This window comes from Salvelinus fontinalis, chromosome 9 (assembly GCF_029448725.1).
Source record: "Salvelinus fontinalis isolate EN_2023a chromosome 9, ASM2944872v1, whole genome shotgun sequence".
Classification (NCBI taxonomy): domain Eukaryota; kingdom Metazoa; phylum Chordata; class Actinopteri; order Salmoniformes; family Salmonidae; genus Salvelinus; species Salvelinus fontinalis.
The window spans coordinates 20,807,319-20,830,839 of NC_074673.1; the positions used below are offsets into that span (position 1 = coordinate 20,807,319).

Genomic DNA, 23,521 nt, shown 5'->3' on the forward strand with positions numbered 1-23,521 from the left:
ATAGCAAAGAACTACAGGTGAAGCAAAAATCTGATATAAGCTACGCATCCATCATGTTACTTTCACCAGTCTTGTTTTCCTCTTTTATCTCCAGCCACAGCATGTGACCTTCATATGTTTACTTATTCAATGAGATGGAAACCAGGACACAGTTGTATGTGAAGGAAACAGGAAGTAGAGCCACCTGATAATGTCATGGCCACCTAAGCAGCCATGCAGGTGAAAGGAGAGACAAGTTCAGCTGATGGTCAGTACTACTGACCCATCACCAACTGAACACAAATGTCTAGTGAACCGAGTTAGCCTAGTTCCTGTTTGTGGTGCGTTCATATCCATAGTTAACAAAACAATAACTTCAACAACTCTGGTCAGAAGAGAGGGTGGCAGGTTTGAGCTCTGCATGGGCCAGGCATACTGATTTATCTGGCTCTGGATCAGGGCTCTCCAACCTTGTTCTTGGAGAGCTACCCTCCTGTAGGTTTTTCTCCAACCCCAGTTGTAACTGACCTGATTCAGCTTATCAACCAGGTAATTATTAGAATCAGGTGTGCTAGATTAGGGTTGGAGCAAAAACCTACAGGAAGAGGGTTGGGGAGCACTGCTCTGGATTAAAGAGAAAATTATACCAGATTTTCATTTTTTTAACCTTTAACTAGGCATGTCAGTTAAGAAGAAATTCTTATTTTCAATGACGGTCTAGGAAGTGGGTTAACTGCCTTGTTTAGGGGCAGAACGACAGATTTTTACCTTGTCAGCTTGGGGATTCAATCTTGCAACCTTTCGGTTACAAGTCCAACGCTCTAACCACTAAGCTACCTGCCGCCCCGTTAATCAGATCATTACTATCTGTAGGATTTAAAAAGAAAATACATCACACACAGGAGGCCAGACCCTTCAAACATGCTACAACTGCCATGTTGCAAACCAGCTTTAGGAAACCCAACAGTTGTGCTTGTCCGACATGGCGGGACCCGAATTTGTTGTCACCCCACTGAAGTTTCCATTTAAATGGTTAAGAGTTGGTTTAGGGTTGTCCCAAGGAACCATCTTTGAATTTCCTTCTCATACATTATCGGTAGATTCTATCTCAAATGGGAGAATTGCTTTTGGTTCACCCAATTAGTTTGTATTTGAATTTGTCAGTCTTGTAAAAACTACTTTTGTTTCCACTGTATACTACAAAATCGATTGGTCAAAAGGTACAGTGACCTAAGTACAAAAAATGAGGACACAGACCAAAGTTTGAGTAATTTCTGTTTATTAGTCATTAGAGCCTTCAGTCTGAGAACCAATCGTGATGCTACAATCAGATCGACCTCCCCCCCAACCAACCAGCATGCAGTTGACACCCCAAACCCAGACCAATGTCACTCCCTAGCTGCTCTGCTTCACATGACCTTGTTAGCTGAACCTAGAGCCAGGTCTGCTGGAAATGCTGTATGCAAGAAGATTACAGTAAGTCTGCATCTCAAATGACACCCATTACCTATATAGTGCACTACTTTAGTAGCCACCTCTGACCATTGGTCAAAAAGTAGGGCATATTGAGTCATCTACAACAGGGTCTCCCAAACTCGGCCCCCCCCCCCCGCCCTAGTACCACACAGATAATTAAATCAACCAACTCATCATCAAGCTTTGATTCTTTGAATCAGCTGTGTAGTGTTGGGGGAAAATCAAAACGTGCAACATTGGGGGCCCCAGGATCACATTTGGGAAACCCTGATCTACAAGGTATAGAGTGTCATTTGGAATGCAGACAGACTAAGTAAGACTATATATGTAATGTGACTGAGCTTTATACTGGTTCAGTCTGACCAGAAGAAGCGGCTTAAGCTGCTTCACACACACCCTTCTAGGTGTGAAGTAAATCATCATCCCATGAAGAACATAAACCCAGAGTAAGAACATACAGTGCGTTTGAGAAGCAGAGAGCAACCGTTTAGTTAGCATGACTGCTGCTAGAGAGGGAGCTGCTACTGTCTGCGGACAAGCAGTCACACATACACATGAAGCAGTCCCCAGGAGTTGATCAGTTGGCCTTGGAAGGTGGTGAGAAGTGAAGGGGGTTTGGGGATTAGCCCTTGCTGGGTGAAAGGGGGGTTTACACACACACACACAAATACCCAGTACTGGGCTTCCAACTCCATTAAGCAAAGAGCTCTATGAGTAGAGAGGGGGGGGGGGGGGGGGGGGGGAGAAAAGTAGCGGGAGTGGTGGAGGGACAGCCTGCTACATGCTAACCAGAGGGATGGGGGGCACTCCTTTTAGCCACACCTCCTGAGTGCAGTCAGCTACAGAAGGCCCACCCAGCCAGCTAGCTGCCATGACGATAGCACGCAGACACACACACATGAGATAGTTGAGCCATGGACACACACGCTTATCACAAACACATTCTCTCTTTATAAACACGAATGTCTGAAGTTTTAAAAGTCTTCATGACACAGTCTGACATCTTTCTCCCGTAGTCATTACTCCAGTCCTCCACTTTCCTCTACATCCATCCCACCTACGTTCTCCGTCCCCTTGTCAGCCTCCTTCTGTTCATCACAGCAGAAACAAAGAGAGAGACATTAAAACAGTAATTTACACTGTGTATACAAAACATTAAGAACATGCTCTTTCCATAACATAGGCTAACCAGGTGAAAGCTATGATCCCTTATTGATGTCACTTGTTAAATCCCCTTCAGTGTAGTTGAAGGGAAGGAGACAGGTTAAAGAAGGATTTTTAAGCCTCGAGACAGTTGAGACATGGTATGTGTATGTGTGCCATTCAGAGTGTGAATGGGCCAGACAAAAGATTGAAGTGCCTTTGAAAAGGGTATGGTAGTAGCTTCCAGGCACACTGGTTTGAGTGTGTCAAGAACTGCAATGCTGCTGGGTTTTTCACACTCAACAGTTTCCCGTGTGTATCAAGAATGGTCCACCACCCAAAGGACATCCAGCTAACTTGACAACTGTGGGAAGCATTGGAGTCAACATGGGCCAGCATCCCTGTGGAACTCTTTCTTATATGATGCTAAGTGTGGGTTAATCTGTTCTGATGTCTCTCCAGTATTCAATCTCAACTCACCTTGGGGCTAGGGGAAGAGTTTAATCTGTAGGAGCTAGGGGAAGTGTAGGGTTGGTACGGGAAATGTGTAGTGTGTTGGCTGTTTGACTCACCTTGGCGTCTCTCTCTGCGAACTTCTGGAACATGTTGGCGTAGAGCCTCTTGTCCTTCTCATGCTGCTCCTTAATCTGTTTCTGGCACAGAGCCACCTGGGAGGGCAGACAGAGAGCCCCGGATCAGACAAAGAGCAAGCAGAGATGGACATCCAGATGAGAGGAGAGGGAAGTTTAGACGGGGCACACAAAGACCATTCTAGTACAGTACCTGGCTCTTGGCGGCCTTGTTGCTAGGATAAAGTTGGGTGACGCGCTGGAAGTCTGCTCTCGCCCTATCAAACTCCTTCATGGCAAACAGTGCCTCCCCCCTCCGGAATAGAGCCTTTTCATTGGATTCGTCTAGCTCCAGGGCCTTCGCACACACGCGAGAGAGCAGAAACCAAAAGTAAGTTGGGGAATAGGTTTGGTGTGGAATATTTAGGAAGTCAGATATGTTCAGATACAGTCAGGTCAGGTGTGTGTGTCTCCTAAGTGAGTCTGTGTGTACCTTGTCACAGTTATCGAAGGCAGAGCTTGGTTCCTGAAGCTTGATGAAGCACATGGCCAGGTTGAGGTGAGCAGCCAATCGCAGGGCTTTAGCTTTCTGGTCCTCCGCCTCAGGCAAACTTGATTCATTCTCCAGCCATGACACAATCCTCTTATACTGGACAGACGCTTGGCGATGCTTCCCTTCCTACACACACACACACACGTTATACTAAACAAGCTCACACAGTCTCACCTCAGAATTATACATTCATCCAGGTTCAAACGTCAAATTTCAAAGTGTTTCAGGTTATCTCCGAAATCTTAAAGTTAGCCATTTGGAGTTAATGCCTAAGGTAAGGGTTATGGTTTGGGATAGGCTTAAAACAAAAATCTAAAAAACAACTTTCCATCGCTGCTGGATTCAAACATGCAACCTTTTGCACCAGAGGCAGACGCTTAAACCCATCCGCCAACCCCACCGCAAAAATAAAACATATTTAAAAGGCAACAGCGCGTTTCCACATCATCTCCCGACATCCCCAGACAAGGCTGGATGTCTAATACTGACTTGTATCACGAGTGACCTGCCTAGTTATACTGCACTGCTGCTTGAAGCTACTTCTCTCCACCCACACACAGGTAGCCTAGCGGTTAAGAACCTGTCGATGTGCCCTTGAGCAAGGTACTTAATCCTAATTGCTCCTATATGTCTCTCTGGATCTGCTAAATGACTAAAATCTAAACCTTGAAGTACTGTGTTCCTTTCTCCTTGATGATGACGCTCTGCTCCAGTTTCTCTGCTGAGTTCATCTCCCAGGATTCCTTGGCCTGGGGAATAGGAAATGCTTCAGTCAGCCAGCAAATCACATCTCAAAACACCAGACTCATCTGGGGCACACTTAGTAGGCAAACAGTTTGTAAATGTCATGAATAAAATGCCTAAGGCATGTCTCTGGACAGGACCCTCTGGTTCACATTGCTAAAGGGTGAGGGGTCATACCTTCTCGAAGGTGGTCAGTTTGAGTTTGTACTGCAGAGTAGCTCCACCAGGAATACTGTACTTGCTGCTTCCTATGTTTCCATAGCCATACCTACACACACACACACACTTAGAAATTCATATCGATACACACTACAATTAGATATCCATACATACACAGCCACACAACTCAGCCAATATACCCAGAGAACACAGCATTATACATTTCTCAAAATAACAACATAGTATGTAGACTAGGTTTTTAATGTGTGTGTGTGTATTACTTGGGTTTGATGATGAAGAGTGACTCCTCTCCCTGTTCCATGGCGGTCAGGGCTTTCTCCACTCCACTTGGCAGACCCAAACTCTTTCCATCTCCCAACTCAAACTTCAGCTCCCTCTGGTCAAAGACCTTGCCCTCACAGCTGCCCTCCACACACACTGCAGGGGAAAGAGACCGAGAAAGGTGTGAGAGCTTGTAGCCTGTACAGTAGGTCTTAGTTTGGAATATCCCTGTTCTTTTTTGATGACGATGATATGTTTGTGTGTGTACCTTCTACCGCAGCTCCTTCATTAGGTTTGGAGTATCCGGCTCCCTTAGTGATGATGCGACGGATGATTCCGCCATCCTCTCCCTCAGTGATGTCCTCACCTCGAAACTCAAACAGCTCCACCTAACACACACACATCAATTTAAGCACTCAGTCACACACGTCAATGTTGACACCGAATGTTTACCTAAAACAGACTTAATCCCTCACAGACAAAAGGTTACCTGGAAGACAAGAATAGCATTGGGGGGTATCTTCGGGGGGCTGCCGGCGGTGCCGTAGGCGTACTCTGGTTTACACATCAGCTGGCTAATCTCTCCTACTTTCATAGTTGCCACTCCCAGGTCCCACGCCTTGATTACCTGACCTACACACACACAGGTCAAATGTCTTGATCACAAGGCGTGTACTTCAACACACACACACACACACACACACACACACACACACACCTTTGCCCAGCTCAAAGGAGAACTTCTCTCCTCGTTCGCGACTGGAGTCAAATGGAGTTCCATCCAGCAGCGTGCCAACATAGTGAACAAACACCTTGTCCCCCGTCATAGGCAGCTCAGTCCCTGTGCCCTCTTGCTTCACTAACTACAGATGTAGGGGAGGGAGAGAGGGAAAGAGCGACAGTGAAGGTTAGTTGTGCTGTAGCAGTGTATGGCATAGTCTGTCTGTGGTAGAGTTAGGTATTTTATTAGGATCCCCATTATCTGTTGCAAAAGCAGCAGCTACTCTTCCTGGGGTCCACACAAACCATAACATAATACAGAACATTAAATAGACAACAGCTCAAGGACAAAACCTAATAAATTTTTAAAAAATTATGTAAAAAAGGCACACGTAGTCTAGATATCAAAACATACAAACTATCTAGGTCAAATAGGGGAGAGGCGTTGTGCTGTGAGGTGTTGCTTTATCAGTTTTTTTTAAACCAGGTGTGCTGTTCATTTGAACAATATGAGATGGAAGAGTTCCATGCAATAATGGCTCTATATAATACTGTACACTTTCTGGAATTTGTTTGGATTTGGGGACTGTGAAAAGCTAACGCCAAGTAATTTAGTCTCCTCAACTTGTTCAACAGCCACATCATTCATTCCCAGATTCAGCTGAGGTCTAGCACTTAAGGAATGATTTGTACCAAATACAATGCGCTTCGTTTTAGAGATGTTCAGGACCAGCCATTCCAAAACAGACTGCAACTCTTTGTTAAGAGTTTCATTGACTTCATTAGCTGTGGTTGCTGATGTGTATATGGTTGAATCATCAACACACATGGACACACGTTTTGTTTAATGCCAGTGGCAGGCCATTGGTAAAAATAGAAAAGAGTAGAGGGCCTAGAGAACTGCCCTGCAGTACACCACATTTTACATGTTTGACATTAGAAAAGCTTCCATTAAAGAAAACCCTTTCAGTTCTATTAGATCAACATCTCTGAAGCCACGATATGGCAGAGGTTGAAACGCCATAACACCATTGTTTTCTCAACAGGTTTTGGTCAATAATATCAAATGCTACACTGAAATCTAACAGTACAGCTCCCACAATCTTATTACTATCAATTTCTTTCAACCAATCATCAGTCATTTGTGTCAGTGCAGTACATGTTGAGAAATAGCATTGTATTTGGTCAAACACCATTCTTTCCAACAGTTTGCTAAGAGCTGGCAGCAAGCTTATATAAGTCTGCTGTTAGAACCAGTAAAGGCTGCTTACTATTGCTTCCCTCCAGGCCTGAGGACAAATACTTTTCTCTAGGCTCAGATTAACAAAAACATGGAACACCACACAAGGGTTAGTCACCCAATGTTCGTGGGTCTGATGGACCCACAACATCATTGGGTTTTTAAAACAATACAGCCATAACAATTTACATAAAAATACTTAACACTTAAGATGTTGACTTATATCAATTACAAGCAATATAGACAGCATACATGATTCAAATTTGCCATTGACCTCTGCTAGTTCACATTTATCAACAAAAGCACTATTCGTTTTTTTTAATCAAATGGTTTTTGTGAGCAAAAATCTCAAATCAAGACATTGGTGGAATAAATAATGTTTATCTTGAAAAAATATAAATGAAACAAGGTTTTCATCACTATTGATGTTATTTGCTTTGAACAAACTGGAAGGACAAATTGTACATACAGTATTTTATGGAAATGATAAATGAGCCCAATTGAACAGAAATGAAGGCCGGTCTACACACCACATGAGGGACAGAGTTTTACTGTGTGTGTGTTGCAAATGTATTTCTTGCACTTGATGCACGTGTCTTTCTGTCCTTCTTGGGTCCACACACATGGCAGCGATTCTTCTTGTTACTACCGGCTGCAATCTAGGATGATAAACACTTAGTTCAGGAATTTTACTAACATCTCACACATTCACATATATAAACTCAGCAAAAAAAGAAATGTTTACTCAATTGTCAACTGTGTTATTTTCATCAAACTTAACATGTATAAATATTTGTAGGAACATAACATTCAACAACAGACAAACTGAACAAGTTCCACAGACATGTGACTAACAGAAATGGAATAATGTGTCCCTAAACAAAGGGGAGGGGGGGGGTCAAAATCAAAAGTAACAGTCAGTATCTGGTTGGCCACCCGCTGCATTAAGTACTGCAGTGCATCTCCTCCTCGTGGACTGCACCAGATTTGCCAGTTCTTGCTGGGAGATGTTATCCCACTCTTCCACCAAGGCACCTGCAAGTTCCCAGACATTTCTAGACCTCACCCTCCGATCAAGCAGGTTCCAGACGTGCTCAATTGGATTGAGATCCAGGCTCTTCGCTGGCCATGGCAGAACACTGACATTCCTGTCTTGCAGGAAATCACGCACAGAACGAGCAGTATGGCTGGTGGCATTGTCATGCTGGAGGGTCATGTCAGGATGAGCCTGCAGGAAGGGTACCACATGAGGGAGGATGTCTTCCCTGTAACGCACAGCGTTGAGATTGCAGACAATGACAACAAGCTCAGTCCAATGATGCTGTGACACACTGTCTCAGACCATGACGGACCCTCTACCTCCAAATCAATCCCGCTCCAGAATACAGGCTTCGGTGTAACGCTCATTCCTTCGACAATAAACGCGAATCCGACCATCACCCCTGGTGAGACAAAACCGCAACTCATCAGTGAAGAGCACTTTTTGCCAGTCCTATCTGGTCCAGCGACGGTGGGTTTGTGCCCATAGGCAACGTTGTTGCCGGTGATGTCTGGTGAGGACCTGCCTTACAACAGGCCAACAAGCCCTCAGTCCAGCCTCTCTCAGCCTATTGCGGACAGTCTGAGCACTGATGGAGGGATTGGGCGTTCCTGGTGTAACTCGGGCAGTTGCTGTTGCCATCCTGTACCTGTCCCGCAGGTGTGATGTCTGGATGTACCGATCCTGTGCAGGTGTTGTTACACGTCGTCTGCCACTGCGAGGACGATCATCTGTCCGTCCTGTCTCCCTGTAGCGCTGTCTTAGGCGTCTCACAGTATGGACATTGCAATTTATTGCCCTGTCCACATCTGCAGTCCTCATGCCTCAGGCACGTTCACACAGATGAGCAGGGACCCTGGGCATCTTTCTTTTGGTGTTTTTCAGAGTCAGTAGAAAGGCCTCTTCAGTGTCCTAAGTTTTCATAACTGTGACCTTAATTGCCTGCCGTCTAAGCTGTTAGTGTCTTAACGATCGTTCCACAGGTGCATGTTCATTAATTGTTTATAGTTCATTGAACATGGGAAACAGTGTTTAAACCCTTTACAATGAAGATCTGTGACGTTATTTGGATTTTTACAAATTATCTTTGAAAGACAGGGTCCTGAAAAAGGGACTTTTCTTTTTTTGCTGAATTTAGTAACAACATGCCAAGGTAGGAGTCAGACACACACAACAACACTACTCACACTTACTTCCGGTATTGGAGTTCTTGGTTCTGTGGGTCGAGCGGATGGGGCACCAGCATCCTCCTGAATCCTCCTCACGATGGCTGCAGAAGCTGGGGTCCTTGGGATATGTTGCTTTATCGGGATTAGAGTTCTTAATAATGCCTTGCCCAGCTCCTCGAGAAAGAGCCGTCTCCTCTGCAGCTTCTCTCTGTCCTAATCTGGGTTCAACGCCATCCAGATGACAAACGCGTTGTACGCCGAGATGTCCAAGATGTTTAAGAACATCACAAGTGGCTAACGTAGGGTTCTTCTTTTGCAGCTGTAGCCAGTCACCAGCTTGTCTAAATTGTCCACCCCTCCTTTTGTGGCATTGCGATCCATTATGATTTCTGGTTTTTGATGTTCCTGGCCACAGATTCTCCCATCCCTATGTAGCGTACTCATGAGTACCACATTTGTGCCTTTATTTGGCACGTAGGACACTGGGAATGTGTCGCAAACTAGAGCAATTGATAGTTGTTGAATACATGGAACAGGCCTGAGGTGGGAGCTCTTCATCTTCCAAAATGGAAGACGCTCCTTCCACACTAGCTTCTCTACCTCTGAGCAGAGATTTTTGCCATATTGATTGATTGTGGTAAGGAGCCACACATGCAAAGCTATTTATTTGTTGTGTCTCTCCCCCAATTGGAGTGTAAAAAATTCTGCATTTTCCCACAATGTATCAAAATAATCTATTGTAATAATATTGTGCCGGTTCCATCAAGACATTGTGTAGTTTCACACACTACAAAAGGTAAAGAGAGTGCGAAAAGCAGGAGACAGCACCAAGAACCTGTCTGTCTCCCTGCCTATGTTGAAACAGCAGGCCCAGGGAGGAGGAAGACAGAATGAAGGCACACAGCAAACCTTTTTGTTACATTTTTTACTTGTTTTCACAAACACACACTTATTCCCCTCGGGTCCAGTGGACCCAAACACCAAATATGTAATATAAATGTGTAGGGGGGTGCACTCAATGAAAATGTGTTATTTTACATGTTCTTCACAGAAAATGAGCAAAGGCCAAAGAGTCTCAGGTTGAAAAAATAATTATCATTTATTTTAATAAACATTGAAAATTGGTCCCACAGACCCAAACAAGGGTTAAAGATATGACAGATAGGAGTGGCTAGAGTCAGCTACTATCCTCAGTATCTTTCCATCTAAGTAGTTAATGCCAGGAGGTTTGCCATTATTGATCGTTAAATCATTTTTCTACCTCTCCCACACTAACTTCACAAAATTCAAAACTTGCAATGCTTTTCTTTCATTATTTGTTTTTTTATGCATGAATACAATGGCTCACTGTTCATTGGCATGTCCTGCCTAAGTTTGCCAATGAAGTAATCATTAAAATAATTGGCAACATCAAATGGTTGTGATAAATACTCCATCTGATGGAGTTGAATTTATCTTTCTGCCCATAACTTAATTTAAAAGTAATCCTACGTTTTTTTCCATCATTCCTTATATCATTGATCTTGGCTTCATAATACAGTTTCTTCTTTTTGATGTTGTTGAGTTTAGTCTCATATGTCTCAATTTGCAGTAAGTCAGCCAGTCAGATGTACAGCCAGACTTATTAGCCACTCCTTTTGCCCCATCTCTTTCAACCATACAGTTTTTAAATTCCTCATCAATCTATGGAGGTTCTAACAGTTCTGACAGTCAATTTCTTAACTTCATTGGGATAGGGGGCAGTATTTTCACGTCCGGATGAAAAGCGTCCCCAAAGTAAACTGCCCTTTTCTCAGGCCCAGAAGCTAGGATATGCATTGGCAGATTTAGATAGTGTTTTCTAAAGTTTCTAAAAACTTAAAATTACATCAGGCGAAACCCAGAGGACAAACCATCCAGGGGAAAAAAAATTGAGGTCACTGTGTTTTCAGTTGGCTTTCTATGGGAAACTATATTTATGAGGAACGTGGTTGCAGTTCCTATGGCTTCCACTAGATGTCAACAGTCTTTAGAAATTGGTTGATGTTTTTCTTTAGAGAAATGAAGAAGTAGGGCTGTTCATTGTCAGTGTCAAGCCAAGTGGACTCTTCTGTGTGGCGCGCGTGAACTGGAGCTCGCTCCACGTTGTTTTTATCCGTTATTAAACACAGTATATTCAGTCTTAAATTTTATCGATTATTTACGTTTTAGGATATCTAAGGTTGGATTAGGAAAGTTGTTTGAAATGTTTGTACCAAGTTTACAGGTAACTTATTAGATAGTTTTTAGTCATGTTGGGCGAGTTGGAACCGGTGTATTTCTGAATCAAACGCGTCAAATAAATGGACATTTCGGGGATATAAATAAGAAATTTATCGAACAAAAGGACTATTTGTGATGTTTCTGGGACATTTTGGAGTGCCAACAGAAGTAGATCTAAGGTAAGGCATGAATTATATCTTTATTTCTGACTTTTGTGTCACACCTGCCTGGTTGAAATATGTTTTTCATGTGTTGGTATGCTGGGCGCTGTCCTCAGATAATCGCATGGTTTGCTTCCGCCGTAAAGCCTTTTTGAAATCTGACACGGCGGCTGGATTAACAAGAAGTTAAGCTTTATTTTGATGTATTGCACTTGTGATTTTATGAAAGTTAAACATTTATAGTAATTTAATTTGAATTTGGCGCTCTGCAATTTCACCGGATGTTGAAGAGGTGGGACGCTACCGTACCACTGATCTGAAAGAAGTTAACAGGTGCATGCTTACTGCATGTAGTCTAGTACTTTGGGCTGCTGTTGTGTTTAGGTCTTGGGTTGTGGGTTGTGGGCTCAAACTGTTCAAGAGGTGATTTATTTGTGTGATGATGTGGAAACTGTCTGAGACACCATGTGCTGCAAGTCTGCCTTTAGGGAAATACACCATGGGCCAGAATGACTGACAGTCTCTCTCTCTCACACACACACTTCTCAGTGTCAACATTGACCAGCCACACTGCCTGCAGAAATAGGATATTCAGCAAGGAAGGGTCAGGTCACCAAAACCAGAATGAGAATCTCCACACCCCCCACTCCAAGCAGCTGTGGGTAACCCAAATATGGCAGGTTCTAGAAAACGTCCAGGTAACCAGATATGTTTGCTGACAAACAAGAAACTATGAAATGCTTATACCAGGCCAGAACCTTCTAGCCAAAACTAAGACACGTTTAGATCACTGCTAAGTCTGAATAGTGATGACTAGACATTTGATAGTTAGCTACAGAAACACATATTTCAGTGACAGTACAAACTAGAGGTCGACCGATTATGATTTTTCAACGCCGATACCGATTATTAGAGGACAAAAAAAAAGCCGATACCGATTATTAGAGAACCAAAAAAAAGCTGATGCCGATTATTCGGCCGATTTTATATAAAATAAAAATATATGTATATATATATCATACACACACACACATTTTTGTAATAATGACAACTGCAACAATACTGAATGAACAATGAACACTTATTTTAACTTAATATAATACATAAATACACACACACAGCTGAAGTGACAATGATACTGAAGAGTCTGCTTAGGAGACAAATAGTCTCAACTGTTTGAATAAAAAATATAGCTTAAGTTACCTGTGATGAATGTTGAAAACAAAAACTGTCATTTCTATATGCAGGAAATCCTATTTTAATAATGGGCATGGTAAGAATTGACGACCAAAGTGCGAGTCATAATTCTCATGACACCTTCTAGCAAAATCTGAAAAGCGGTTCCTTCATTTATTCCATAAGATATTTTTAGATTCACTTAAAATAAGGTCTGTGTTTCGTGTAGGCTTACACCACCTTGCCAAATTTATAACTGTGTAGATATCCATAGGACAAGGTAACTCTGATCAATATTGGCTAAATATAAGCGAAGATCATTTTTTTGTAGAGTGGATTTATGAAAATATGTTGACAACCGTTACCTTATCCTAGTGAGATTTACACGGGTATCAAAACGTCGAGGCGGTTTAAGCCTGCACGAAACACAGACCTTATTTGAAGTAGATCAAGACTTTCTCTATGGAAGACATGAACGGTAAAATAACGAAGGAACCCCTGTTAAGTTCAGCCGCAAGTTATTACAGGAATTATAACGCGTCGACTATTTCTCTCTAAACCATATACCTTTGACTAATCCGGAAACTATCACCTCGAAAACAAAACGTTAATTCCGTTCCGTATTTTATCTAACGGGTGGCATCCATGAGTCTAAATATTCCTGTTACATTGCACAACCTTCAATGTTATGTCATAATTACGTAAAATTCTGGCAAATTAGTTCGCAAAGAGCCAGGCGGCCCAAACTGTTGCACATACCCTGACTCGGTGTGCAATGAACGCAAGAGAAATGACACAATTTCACCTGGTTAATATTGCCTGCTAACCTGGATATCTTTTAGCTAAATATGCAGGTTTAAAAATATATACTTGTGTATTGATTTTAAGAAAGGCATTTATGTTTATGGTTAAGTACATATTGGAGCAATGACAGTCATTGATTGATTGTTTTTTATAAGATAAGTTTAATGCTAGCTAGCAATTTACCTTAGCTTACTGCATTCGCGGCACAGGCAAGCTCCTCATGGAGTGCAATGTAATCAGTGTTAGAGCATTGGACTAGTTAACTGTAAGGTTGCAAGATTGGATCCCCCGAGCTGACAAGGTTAAAAATGTCGTTCTACCTCAGTTCCTAGGCCGTCACTGAAAATAAGAATGTGTTCTTAACTGACTTGCCTAGTTAAATAAAGATGAAATAAAGGTGTAAAAAAACTAAAAATATCGGCAAATCGGCGCCCCAAAAATACCGATTTCCGATTGTTATGAAAACTTGAAATCGACCTCTAGTACAAACTACCTACCAATGATAACATCTCTGATTACATGGGGAAGTGAGATGCACCCAGCTGCAACCCCATAGCAGCCTGAGACTGAAACTAGCCTGTCACTAAAACCAATACTATCGCCATCTACTGGCCGTGGTTAATCCCTACCACATACATGTGAACTTTTCTTTCCTGTATTCCTTTCCTCACGGGTGGTCAGGGCTCCACAAATCGCATTTGTGAATAAAAAGTCAAGTATGAACACTTTTATAGTAAAATAATTGCTGCAGTAGCTGTTTTCAAAGTATTTCTGCCATTTTGTTTCATAGCTGGTAAATGAAATCGCACAGTCAAAGAACAACCAATCTTATATTTACTTGAAACAAAAGTCTACTGAAGTGAGACTTTTCCTCGCGTTACCTGGCCATTTATATTGTTTTGTTCACAAGCTAGGTTATTTATCTATTTAAGTTTCAACTGCTAGGGAAGAGAAGACAAGGATTCTACTTGTCAAACTCAATCTCACAGGCACAAAATGACTTGAGTCGTGTTACCATAGTAACCTCCCACCCTTAAAGGGGCAAGTGAAAATGTTTCTTCTGTGATATTTTGGTTAAAAGACTCAAATTAAAACAATATCACATTTCTTACTAGTAATACATTTGTTTTAGAAACATTACAAAACATGCTCATCTGTTTTTTGGTGTTTTGTTGGTGTAATTTTGTCCAGTAAAACATCTGAACGACCGGTAGATTTTTAAAATCTACCTGCCAGTGGCTGGTGGACCAAAATGTACATTTTATGCCCTGCCTCCTTCCTCTCTACTGGCCATGGTTTATCTCTACCACATATACTACCGTTCAAAAGTTTGGGGTCACTTAGAAATGTTGTTTTTGAAAGAAAAGCACATTTATTGGCCATTTAACATCAAATTGACCATAAATACAGTGTAGACATTGTTAATGTTGTAAATGACTATTGTAGCTGGAAACGGCAGATTTTTAATGGAATATCTACATAGGCGTACAGGGCCCCATTATCAGCTACCATCACTCATGTGTTCCAATGGCACGTTGTGCACCGGGGCCTCCCACTCCTCTTTCAATTCTGGTTAGAGCCAGTATGAACTGTTCTGTGAAGGGAGTAGTACACAGTGTTGTACGAGATCTTCAGTTTCTTGGCAATTTCTCGCATGGAATAGCCTTAATTTCTCAGAACAAGAATAGACTGACGATTTTCAGAAGAAAGGTCTTTGTTTCTGGACATTTTGAGCCTGAATCGAACACACAAATGCTGATGCTTCAGATACTCAACTACTCTAAAGAAGGCCAGTTTTATTGCTTCTTTAAATCAAAACAGTTTTCAGCTGTGCTATCATAATTGCAAAAGGGTTTTCTAATGATCGATTAGCCTTTTAAAATGATAAAACTTGGATTAGCTAACACAACGTGCCATTAGAACACAGGAGTGATTGTAGCTGATAATGGGCCTCTGTAGGCCTATGTAGATATTCCATAACAAATCAGCTGTTTCCAGCTTCAATAGTAATTTAGAACATTAAAAATGTCTACACCTTATTTCTGATCAATTTGATGTTATTTCAATTTGATGTTATTTTAATGGACAAAAAAAATGTGCTTTTCTTTCAAAAACAAGGACATTTCTCAGTGACCCCAAACTTTGAACCTCTTTCCTAGCTTCCTTTCCTACATCCATTACCTCTCCTCCTTCCCCATCTCCCACCTCCCTTTTCATTCTCCTCTCCTCCTTTCCTTGACCCCATTTTTCCCCCTGAGTTCACAGTTGTCTTGAAAGCACCATAATCCCTACCACATACAATGCATTCAAAAAGTTCAGACCCCTTGACTTTTTCCACATTGTGTTGTGTTAGGTGCACCCTTATTCTAAAATGGACTAAATCGTTCCCCCCCCTCATCAATCTACACACAATACCCCATTATGAAAGCAAAAACTTTGGGGGGAAATATTTGCAAACGTATTATTTTTTTTTAAAACATCACATTTACATCAGGATTCTATACCCTTTACTCAGTAATTTGTCAAAGCACCTTTGGCAGCGATTATAGCCTTGAGTCTTCTTGAGTATGACGCTACACACCTGTATTTGCGGAGTTTCTCCCATTCTTCTCTGCAGATCCTCTCAAGCTCTGTCAGGTTGGATGGGGAGTGTTGCTGCACAGCTATTTTCAGGCCTCTCCAGAGATTTTAGATCAGGTTCAAGTCCAGGCTCTTGCTGGAACATTCAAGGATATTCAGAGACTTGTCCCTAAGCCACTCCTGCGTAGTCTTAGCTGTGTGCTTAGGGTTGTTGTCCTGTTGGAAGATGAACCTTCGCCCCAGTCTGAGGTCCTGAGCTGGTTTTCATCAAGGATCTCTCTGTACTTCGCTCCATTCATCATTCCCTCGATCCTGACAAGTCTCCCACTCCCTGCTGCTGAAAAACATCCCCACAGCATGAAGCTGCCATCACCATGCTTCACCGTAGAGAGGGTGCCAGGTTTCCTTCAGACTTGACGCTTGGCATTCAGGCCAAAGAGCTCAATGTTTGCTTCATCAGACCAGATAATCTTGTTTCCCATGGTCTAAGAATCATTTAGGTGCCTTTTGGCAAACTCCAAGTGGGCTGTCATGTGCTTTTTACCAAGGAGTGGCTTCTGTCTGGCCACTCCACCATAAAGACCTGATTGGTAGAGTGCTGCAGAGATGGTTGTCCTTCTGGAAGGTTCTCCCATCTCCAGAGGAACTCTGGAGCTCTGACAGAGTGACCATTGGGTTCTTGATCACCTCCCTGACCAAGGCCCTCTCCCCCGATTGCTCAGTTAGGCCAGGCAGCCAGCTCTAGCAAGAGTCTTGGTGGTTCCAAACTTCTTCCATTTAAGAATGATTCAGGCCACTGTGTTCTTGGGGATCTTCAATGCTGCATAATTTTATTGGTACCCTTCACCAGATCTGTGCCTTGACACAATCCAGTCTCAGAGCTCGACTGACAATTCCTTCGACCTCATGGCTTGGTTTTTGCTCTGACATGTCCTGTCAACTGCACCACTCGGTAGGCTCTCACTGGCTTATTTACAAATTTACACTGATTGGCCCAAGGGGGGAATTGCATCATTCGTGAGAGGATGACATGTTTACTGTAGTATAGTTTTATGTTGTTCTTGATACCATATCTTGTTTGGAGGTTTTTTGACTGATGTCACATCTATGCTAATATAGCAAAAATTGGCAAGCTAGCCAACCAACAACTATAATGTTGTATTTAAACAACCAACCTGTCTATGAAGACATAAAATGCGCAGTTTGAGCTACTCCGGGAAGTGACATTGCAGGCTAGCTCAGTGCTGCCCCCTTATCTCAAGTCCAAGGCTGACCGGGGTACTGCAGGCTGCCATTAGCTACTAAATGATCATCCTGTGTGCGATTTTTATTCTATTTTTTTTTATATAAATCGGTTCAAGGACATACATCTGGTGTAATATAAAAAATTATTGGTATCATGACTATAATGGTAGGCTGAACAATAGAATGAGTCAAAATTCACCCAGGGCTTTAAAATGGCAAAAGAACGTTGGCTAAGCTGGAACACTAGCGCGAGCTCATAGCAATTGAATGGAATCGAACGGTCGCAGAGCATCTTCTGACTGGAATTCCTTTTCACCTAAAAGGCACAAAGAAATGTATCCCTTTTTATTTTACTACTACCATCTGCTCTTTGGACGAAACTGAAAAAGAACAACTTGTGTAGAAAGTAAACATCCTCACCTCGATGGTGCCAAGTGTGCTTATGTCTGCATAATGAGGAAGTAAGAAAAAAAAAATGTACTTTGACTGTTTCTGGTCTAGCGATCGACAACCTTGTGTAATTAGAAAGAGATTATCCTGATTAAAATGGTGTCCGACATTGCAAGATATTTGGCAAAATATACCAGCATGCCTCTCCATAGGAAAACAAAGAGAGAGGCTCAACGTTCCAAGGGCAAAAGGTATTCCGGGGCTAGTGTTTGATGACAGCGGAGTACGCTGCCTTACATAATTAGAAAGAGGAGGTTCTCATGTTTAAATGGTGTCCGACTTGAAAAAAATAAAAATATACATATTGCAAGATATTTGGCGAAAGACAGACATACCTTTTAGTTAACAATGGGACGACCTCAAAGTTCCATGAGTCATTTTTTGTTGTTGTTTACATTTTAACTACCAGCAATGTGGGCAGGTCTCATGGACAACAATAACAAAGCAGCCATTGTGACATAGAACAATAAACTGGGAATAGAACTTTCGGAAGGAGAGTTGGTGCCAAGGTGCACAATAGAACAAACTAATAGGAGCTGACAGGTTGAAAAATGCCCTAAAATAAGGCATGTTTTTTTCGTGATTACTTCAAAACTACGGAAAGCAGCTGGGACATAAGGTAATATTGTGAAACTGGGCTCCACGGCAGATGCAATGAATTGGGGGGTAGGTAGCCTAGTGGTTTGGGCGTTGGGACAGAAACCGAAAGGTTGCTAGATCAATCCCTGAGCTGACAAGAATCTGTCCTTCTGCCCCTGAACAAGGCAGTTAACCACTGTTCCTAGGCCGTCATTGTAAATAAGAATTTGTTCTTAATTGAGTTGCCTAGTTAAATAAAGGCTAAATAAAAATACATAAACTAGTTTTTATCAGAAAAAAGCATTGTTAAAAACGTTATGTGTCCTGACAATGCCTGCAGTACCGTGCTCGGCATTGAACTTCGTGGCTTCAATGCGAGTGTTGCAGTCATTCTCCCCTGGGTTAACCACAGCCAGTAGTTGGCGATATTATGGTTTTAGTCACAGGCTGCTGCGGGCCTGCACCTGGATACTACTGGGGGAAGATAGGGCTGGTGGAGAAGTTAGCATGTTCGAGGTGACGTCACGATGTGAGGACCTAGTCAGCCAGTTAGCTAACGTTAGTTAAGTTTAGCCAGCAGATATAACTAGAGTAGCAAACCCCAAATGTTGCATATAGATCATGGACTGCGCTGCAAAATCTCACTAATCTAAATTACCCTACTGTAGCCAACTGACCAAAATATTTTAGCATTATTTTCTTCAGTCAAGCCTCCTAGGTAGCTGGTTATGCCATTCAATGAATTGCTATTGGCTAGATAGCGAGCATGCTAACGCTAGCTTGTTGGCTCGCTAGGGTTTCCACTAGTTAACCCAGCTGCAAAGTCAACATGGGCGATATCGTACAAATTCATGACAACAAAAATGTGTTTTTTGTTCTTAAATTAAGGTTAGGTTTAGGTGTAAGGTTGGCAGTGTGGTTAGGTTTAAAATCACATTTTAAGAAGATAAATGTTAGAAATAGGCGGGGTTTAAGACTGTGTGGCCCTGGTAACTAGTGACGACCGCTAGTTAGTTAGTTACCTTTAAAACCCCTCCATCTTTCTTCTGCGTGATATCCTCTCCCTCCATTGGTAATGGGATGTTCTGTCCTTCGTTGGTCACCTCTTCCGCAGTCATAGCCCTGGAGCACTTCTTTCTGCAAACCTCTCCTTCTCAGCTAGCTGACGTTAACTAGCAAACCACACAACTGCAAGTTTCGACTGCCTAGATTAGAGCTAGCTACCAACTAGGGTTCTTAAGGAGAGCTGCGCCACAAATCAAAGCTAACGCGCTTGATGGCTATAAGAATCAGCTTTTCTCGTAAGCTATATTTTGGGTTTGCACTTTTAGTGCCAAATTACGCTTATGTTAATCGCTGTGCACCAGTCTCCAAACTGAAGTTGTGCCGTTGAGTTGCTTAGCTAGCTAATAAATCCAGAGGTCCACTTTGCTGTGTTGCTTGCTTGTTTCTCTTTCTAGCATCTGACAGTTGTCTAGGCTGCTAGCGTCTGGAAGAAGGGCCGAGAACTTTCGATACGCTGCAAGGGGGGGTGGCGGGCTTTGGAAAGGACGTTCGTGAAGTGACTCATCGCCATCTAAACAAATACTGTACATTATCTCACACATTACTTTCTTGAGTAGTAAATACATTGATGAATATGTTTTTTTTGTGGGGGGAGAAAGAGCATTGTTTTTTTACGTCCATCTTTCATATGGTCAAATTCTTTCAAATAAAAACCCAGACACTCAGTTCAGTGCTCTCTCGCCACGCCGCCCGGGCACGCCCCTCTTGACGTTACATTTCACCGGCTTGTCATTGGTCAGTTTCTGAAACACTTGGCGCGCTTGTAGAAGATGCACGAACTCTGTCAAAACATATTTGCTAGCTCCAGCCAGCCTCCAACTAGTCATTAAACTAAAATCAAACCATACCGGTGAGTATTTGTATTTCTTGTTTTAACTATTCAACGGTTAAGTCTCATGATCGTTTCGAACTAACATAATCGACAACTGACCAGACTAGGAAGTAGCTAGCTAATGCATGCTCCATGCAATGTAGCTATAGCATAATCATTATTTGCCAAGGTTGACAGTCCCAGACATAACGTTACAATATAAAATGTCTGTTAGACTCCACTACCTTCAGTTTAGACACAACGTCCCGTTCTGCCTTCTGCACAAAGTCAGTGATCCAGTCAGGCCCAGCAGAGGAGGATGGAGGATGTTAGACAATGATCTAAAAACCATTGATCTAAAACCCATAGGTAACAGGGTACTCCCAATGTAGTGTCATATCAGTTACCATGTATGGCATTGAGAAAGTCCGGTAACGTTAGTTTAACTGAGTTTAACTGAGAATTCTCAACTCCTTGATAACAGTTCTGCTACGAAAAAAGTACCTAGCTAGCTCTAAATGTGCATTTCACGTTCTAAAGAGTTTATATAGTACAGGTAATTACAACTGAGTTTGTCACTGTTCTAACCCCCAGGCAGCAAGAGCATTATTAGCAGTGATGGAAAAGGCTGGTGCCCCCCACTTCCCCTTCCCCTACCAACCATACCCCATCCAGGAGCAGTTCATGCAGGCCCTGTATGGGGCACTGGAGCACGGCAAAGTCGGCATCTTTGAGAGCCCTACTGGAACGGTGTGTGTGTGTGTTCATATCTGTGTAATAATGTGTGTGTCTATCTGTCTCAGTCTGTGTATTAATATATTGTTGTTCCAGGGCAAGTCTCTGAGTCTGATCTGTGGAGCTCTGAGCTGGCTGAGGGACCATGAGGAGAAGAGGAGACAGGAGGCAGACAGACTGCTGCAGGGGGATGGAGGTACATCTCTCTCCATCTCCTCATCCCTCTCTACCACAACATCCTCCACCCCGCCATCCTCCTCTGCTGAGCCTGACTGGATCACTGACTTTGTGCAGAAGAAGGCAGAACGGGACTTTGTGTCTAAACTGAAGGTAGTGTATGTGGTGTGTGTGTGTGTGTGTGTGGGGGGGGGGTCTTTGAGGTAGTTTGATGTGACTTATGTGTTTACAGATTGTCAGCATCACTCTCTGTTTCTGTATCTTTGTGTGTGTGTGTGTCAGGATGAAGAGCTGCGGAGGAAGAAGAGGGTGGAACACCTGGAAATGATCAGAAACAACTCTCAGCTGAAATACGCTCTGAAGAGAAAGGTAGAGCATAACATTCTAATACTCAGTAGACTATAGCTGTATACAGTAACAGCTTAAATGTTGTGCGTGTGTGTATATGTAGAGCTGTGAGGATGATGAGGCAGTGAAGCTGCTGCAGCTCAGTAAGGACCCCCAGGAGGAGGTGCTAAACAACCCTGAGGAGGAGCTTATTGTGGCTGAGTATGAGAGCGATGACGAATCAAAGACCAAGCACAAGTAAGGACAACCCAATTACTAGGCCACAATTGAGGGTAGCTTAATACAATAGTAAAGAGTGTTTCAATTTGACAACATAATGACACCACTGTCTCAACTCCACAGGTTCGGTGGTGGTGATGATGATGAAGATGACTTGGTGGAGGAGCACGTCACCAAGGTATATTTGGGATTCTGAGATTATTTCTCTTATGTAGAATTTTGTCCTCGGTCAACACACATAGTGTGTTCGCGCGCGTGTTTCATCAGATCTACTACTGCAGCCGTACACACTCCCAGCTGGCTCAGTTTGTCCATGAGGTACAGAAGAGTCCCTTCAGCCAGGACATCAGCCTAGTCCCACTGGGGTCCCGACAGGTACACATACACACACACCGGTCTTTACACATTCTTTCCATTCCTGTAGATCCTGTGTATTAATGAGCTGTGTTTGTGTAGAATATGTGTGTAAATGAGGAGGTGCGTCGGCTGGGAAGCGTCCAACGTATCAACGACCGCTGTATGGAAATGCAGAAGAACAAACACGGTGAGAACATATGCTCCCAGAATGAATGGGGCCTTATGGCAATGCTGACTCAACAAAATATGGTTATTCGGTATCTCAGTAAGGGAATTCATATTAAAAACTGTCTTGGTGAATCAACTACAGTTAAAGAAAGTCATATACATTTATTTTAGGAGGAATCTATCCTTTTTAAAGAACTGTAGGCCTGTCGCATTGCTCTCTTTTCTCAAAGATGTCCTCTCTTTCTCCTGTATTCTCTCTCGCTCTCTCTCAGACCAGCGTTCGAAGGAAGTGGAGGATGGTAAGAGGAAGAGGAGTGTGTCTAAGGCGGTGTGTCCGTACGTAGGGGCTCAGGGGCTGCAGACACTGAGGGATGCAGTCTTGGGGGCGGTACGAGACATAGAACAGCTGCTCAGCCTGGCCAGAGAAACACGCTCCTGTCCCTACTACGCTACACGCCTCGCTATACCCCCCGCACAGGTACACACCATCACACACACATTTTCCCTCAAATGATTATGGTATTACATTGTGAGACCCTGGTCTTTGACGTATGTGTGTGTATAGCTGGTGGTGCTGCCCTATCAGACAGTACTTCATGAGGGGACCAGGAGAGCATCGGGGGTGCAGCTCAAAGGACAGGTTAACCATGCTTAAAACACACACCTTTGAACATGAATATTTTAGCTTTCTAAAGTCCACCGTGTATTTTGCCCTTGTGCTATCTCTACCTATTGTACAATGTATTGAGCTGTTTTACCTGTTTGATTTGATTGGTTTAGGTGCTGATCATAGATGAGGCTCACAACCTCAGTGACGTTCTCTCCTGTATACACAGCTCAGAACTAACTGGAGCACAGGTACACACACATAGGTACACACACACACACACACACACACACACACACACACACACACACAAGAACTGTAGTTTGTCGACGTGTCTGTGGTAGAATAACATTTGTTGCTGTCTATATTGTTTAATGAAGTTTTATACTGTGTCCAGCTATGCCGTGCACACTCCCAGCTTGCACAGTACTCTGAACGCTACAGGTAAACACACACACACACACACACACACACACACACACACACACACACACACACACACACACGGTGTCTGATTGTGTGTGTGTGTAACAGGAGTCGACTGAAGGCCAAGAACCTGATGTACATTAAACAGATCCTTTTTGTGGTGGAGGGGCTGGTGCGTGTGCTGGGAGGTAAGTTTGTGTATGTGTGCCCTGTGAAAAAGAGCCAGAACAAGATACCTATATACAGTGCATTCAGAAGGTATTCAGACCCCTTCACTTTTCCCACATTTTGTTACGTTA

General features: G+C 42.9%; 2 protein-coding genes across 4 annotated transcripts in view; one reads left to right on the forward strand and one right to left on the reverse strand.

The window, feature by feature from the left end:
* ddx11 (DEAD/H (Asp-Glu-Ala-Asp/His) box helicase 11) overlaps positions 1–23,521 on the forward strand; it is a 36,418-nt gene that overhangs the window by 5,341 nt on the left and 7,556 nt on the right. For 2 of the 3 annotated variants that reach the window (XM_055933717.1, XM_055933718.1), the window contains exons 2-13: positions 20,780–20,935; positions 21,017–21,250; positions 21,380–21,466; positions 21,549–21,682; positions 21,788–21,842; positions 21,932–22,039; positions 22,121–22,208; positions 22,462–22,667; positions 22,755–22,829; positions 22,970–23,047; positions 23,194–23,240; positions 23,331–23,410. In XM_055933717.1, coding sequence (XP_055789692.1) covers positions 20,780–20,935; positions 21,017–21,250; positions 21,380–21,466; positions 21,549–21,682; positions 21,788–21,842; positions 21,932–22,039; positions 22,121–22,208; positions 22,462–22,667; positions 22,755–22,829; positions 22,970–23,047; positions 23,194–23,240; positions 23,331–23,410 — 1,348 coding nt within the window. Of the gene's footprint in view, positions 1–19,951; positions 20,225–20,779; positions 20,936–21,016; positions 21,251–21,379; positions 21,467–21,548; positions 21,683–21,787; positions 21,843–21,931; positions 22,040–22,120; positions 22,209–22,461; positions 22,668–22,754; positions 22,830–22,969; positions 23,048–23,193; positions 23,241–23,330; positions 23,411–23,521 lie in introns of those variants that run through there. The other variant, XM_055933719.1, reaches the window with a different exon arrangement.
* LOC129862248 (peptidyl-prolyl cis-trans isomerase FKBP4-like) lies at positions 1,242–19,427 on the reverse strand. The gene is made up of 11 exons (XM_055933722.1): positions 19,332–19,427; positions 5,624–5,768; positions 5,396–5,538; positions 5,174–5,294; positions 4,905–5,061; positions 4,642–4,732; positions 4,386–4,469; positions 3,661–3,846; positions 3,382–3,525; positions 3,171–3,266; positions 1,242–2,543 (listed from the first exon to the last, which is right to left on the reverse strand). The coding sequence occupies exons 1-11, from the start codon at positions 19,425–19,427 to the stop codon at positions 2,475–2,477; spliced, it is 1,332 nt and encodes a 443-aa protein (XP_055789697.1). The 3' UTR covers positions 1,242–2,474.

What these genes read in the sequence shown, in the direction of transcription:
- LOC129862248 (XM_055933722.1), bottom strand. Translation starts at nt 19,427, where the DNA reads ATGACTGCGGAAGAGGTGACCAACGAAGGACAGAACATCCCATTACCA. An exon ending in ATGCTATTCTTGTCTTCCAG is followed by an intron (nt 5,295 to 5,395) that starts GTAACCTTTTGT and finishes TGTGTGTGTTAG; the next exon opens with GTGGAGCTGTTTGAGTTTCG. An exon ending in AAGGAACACAGTACTTCAAG is followed by an intron (nt 3,847 to 4,385) that starts GTTTAGATTTTA and finishes GTGTGTGTGTAG; the next exon opens with GAAGGGAAGCATCGCCAAGC.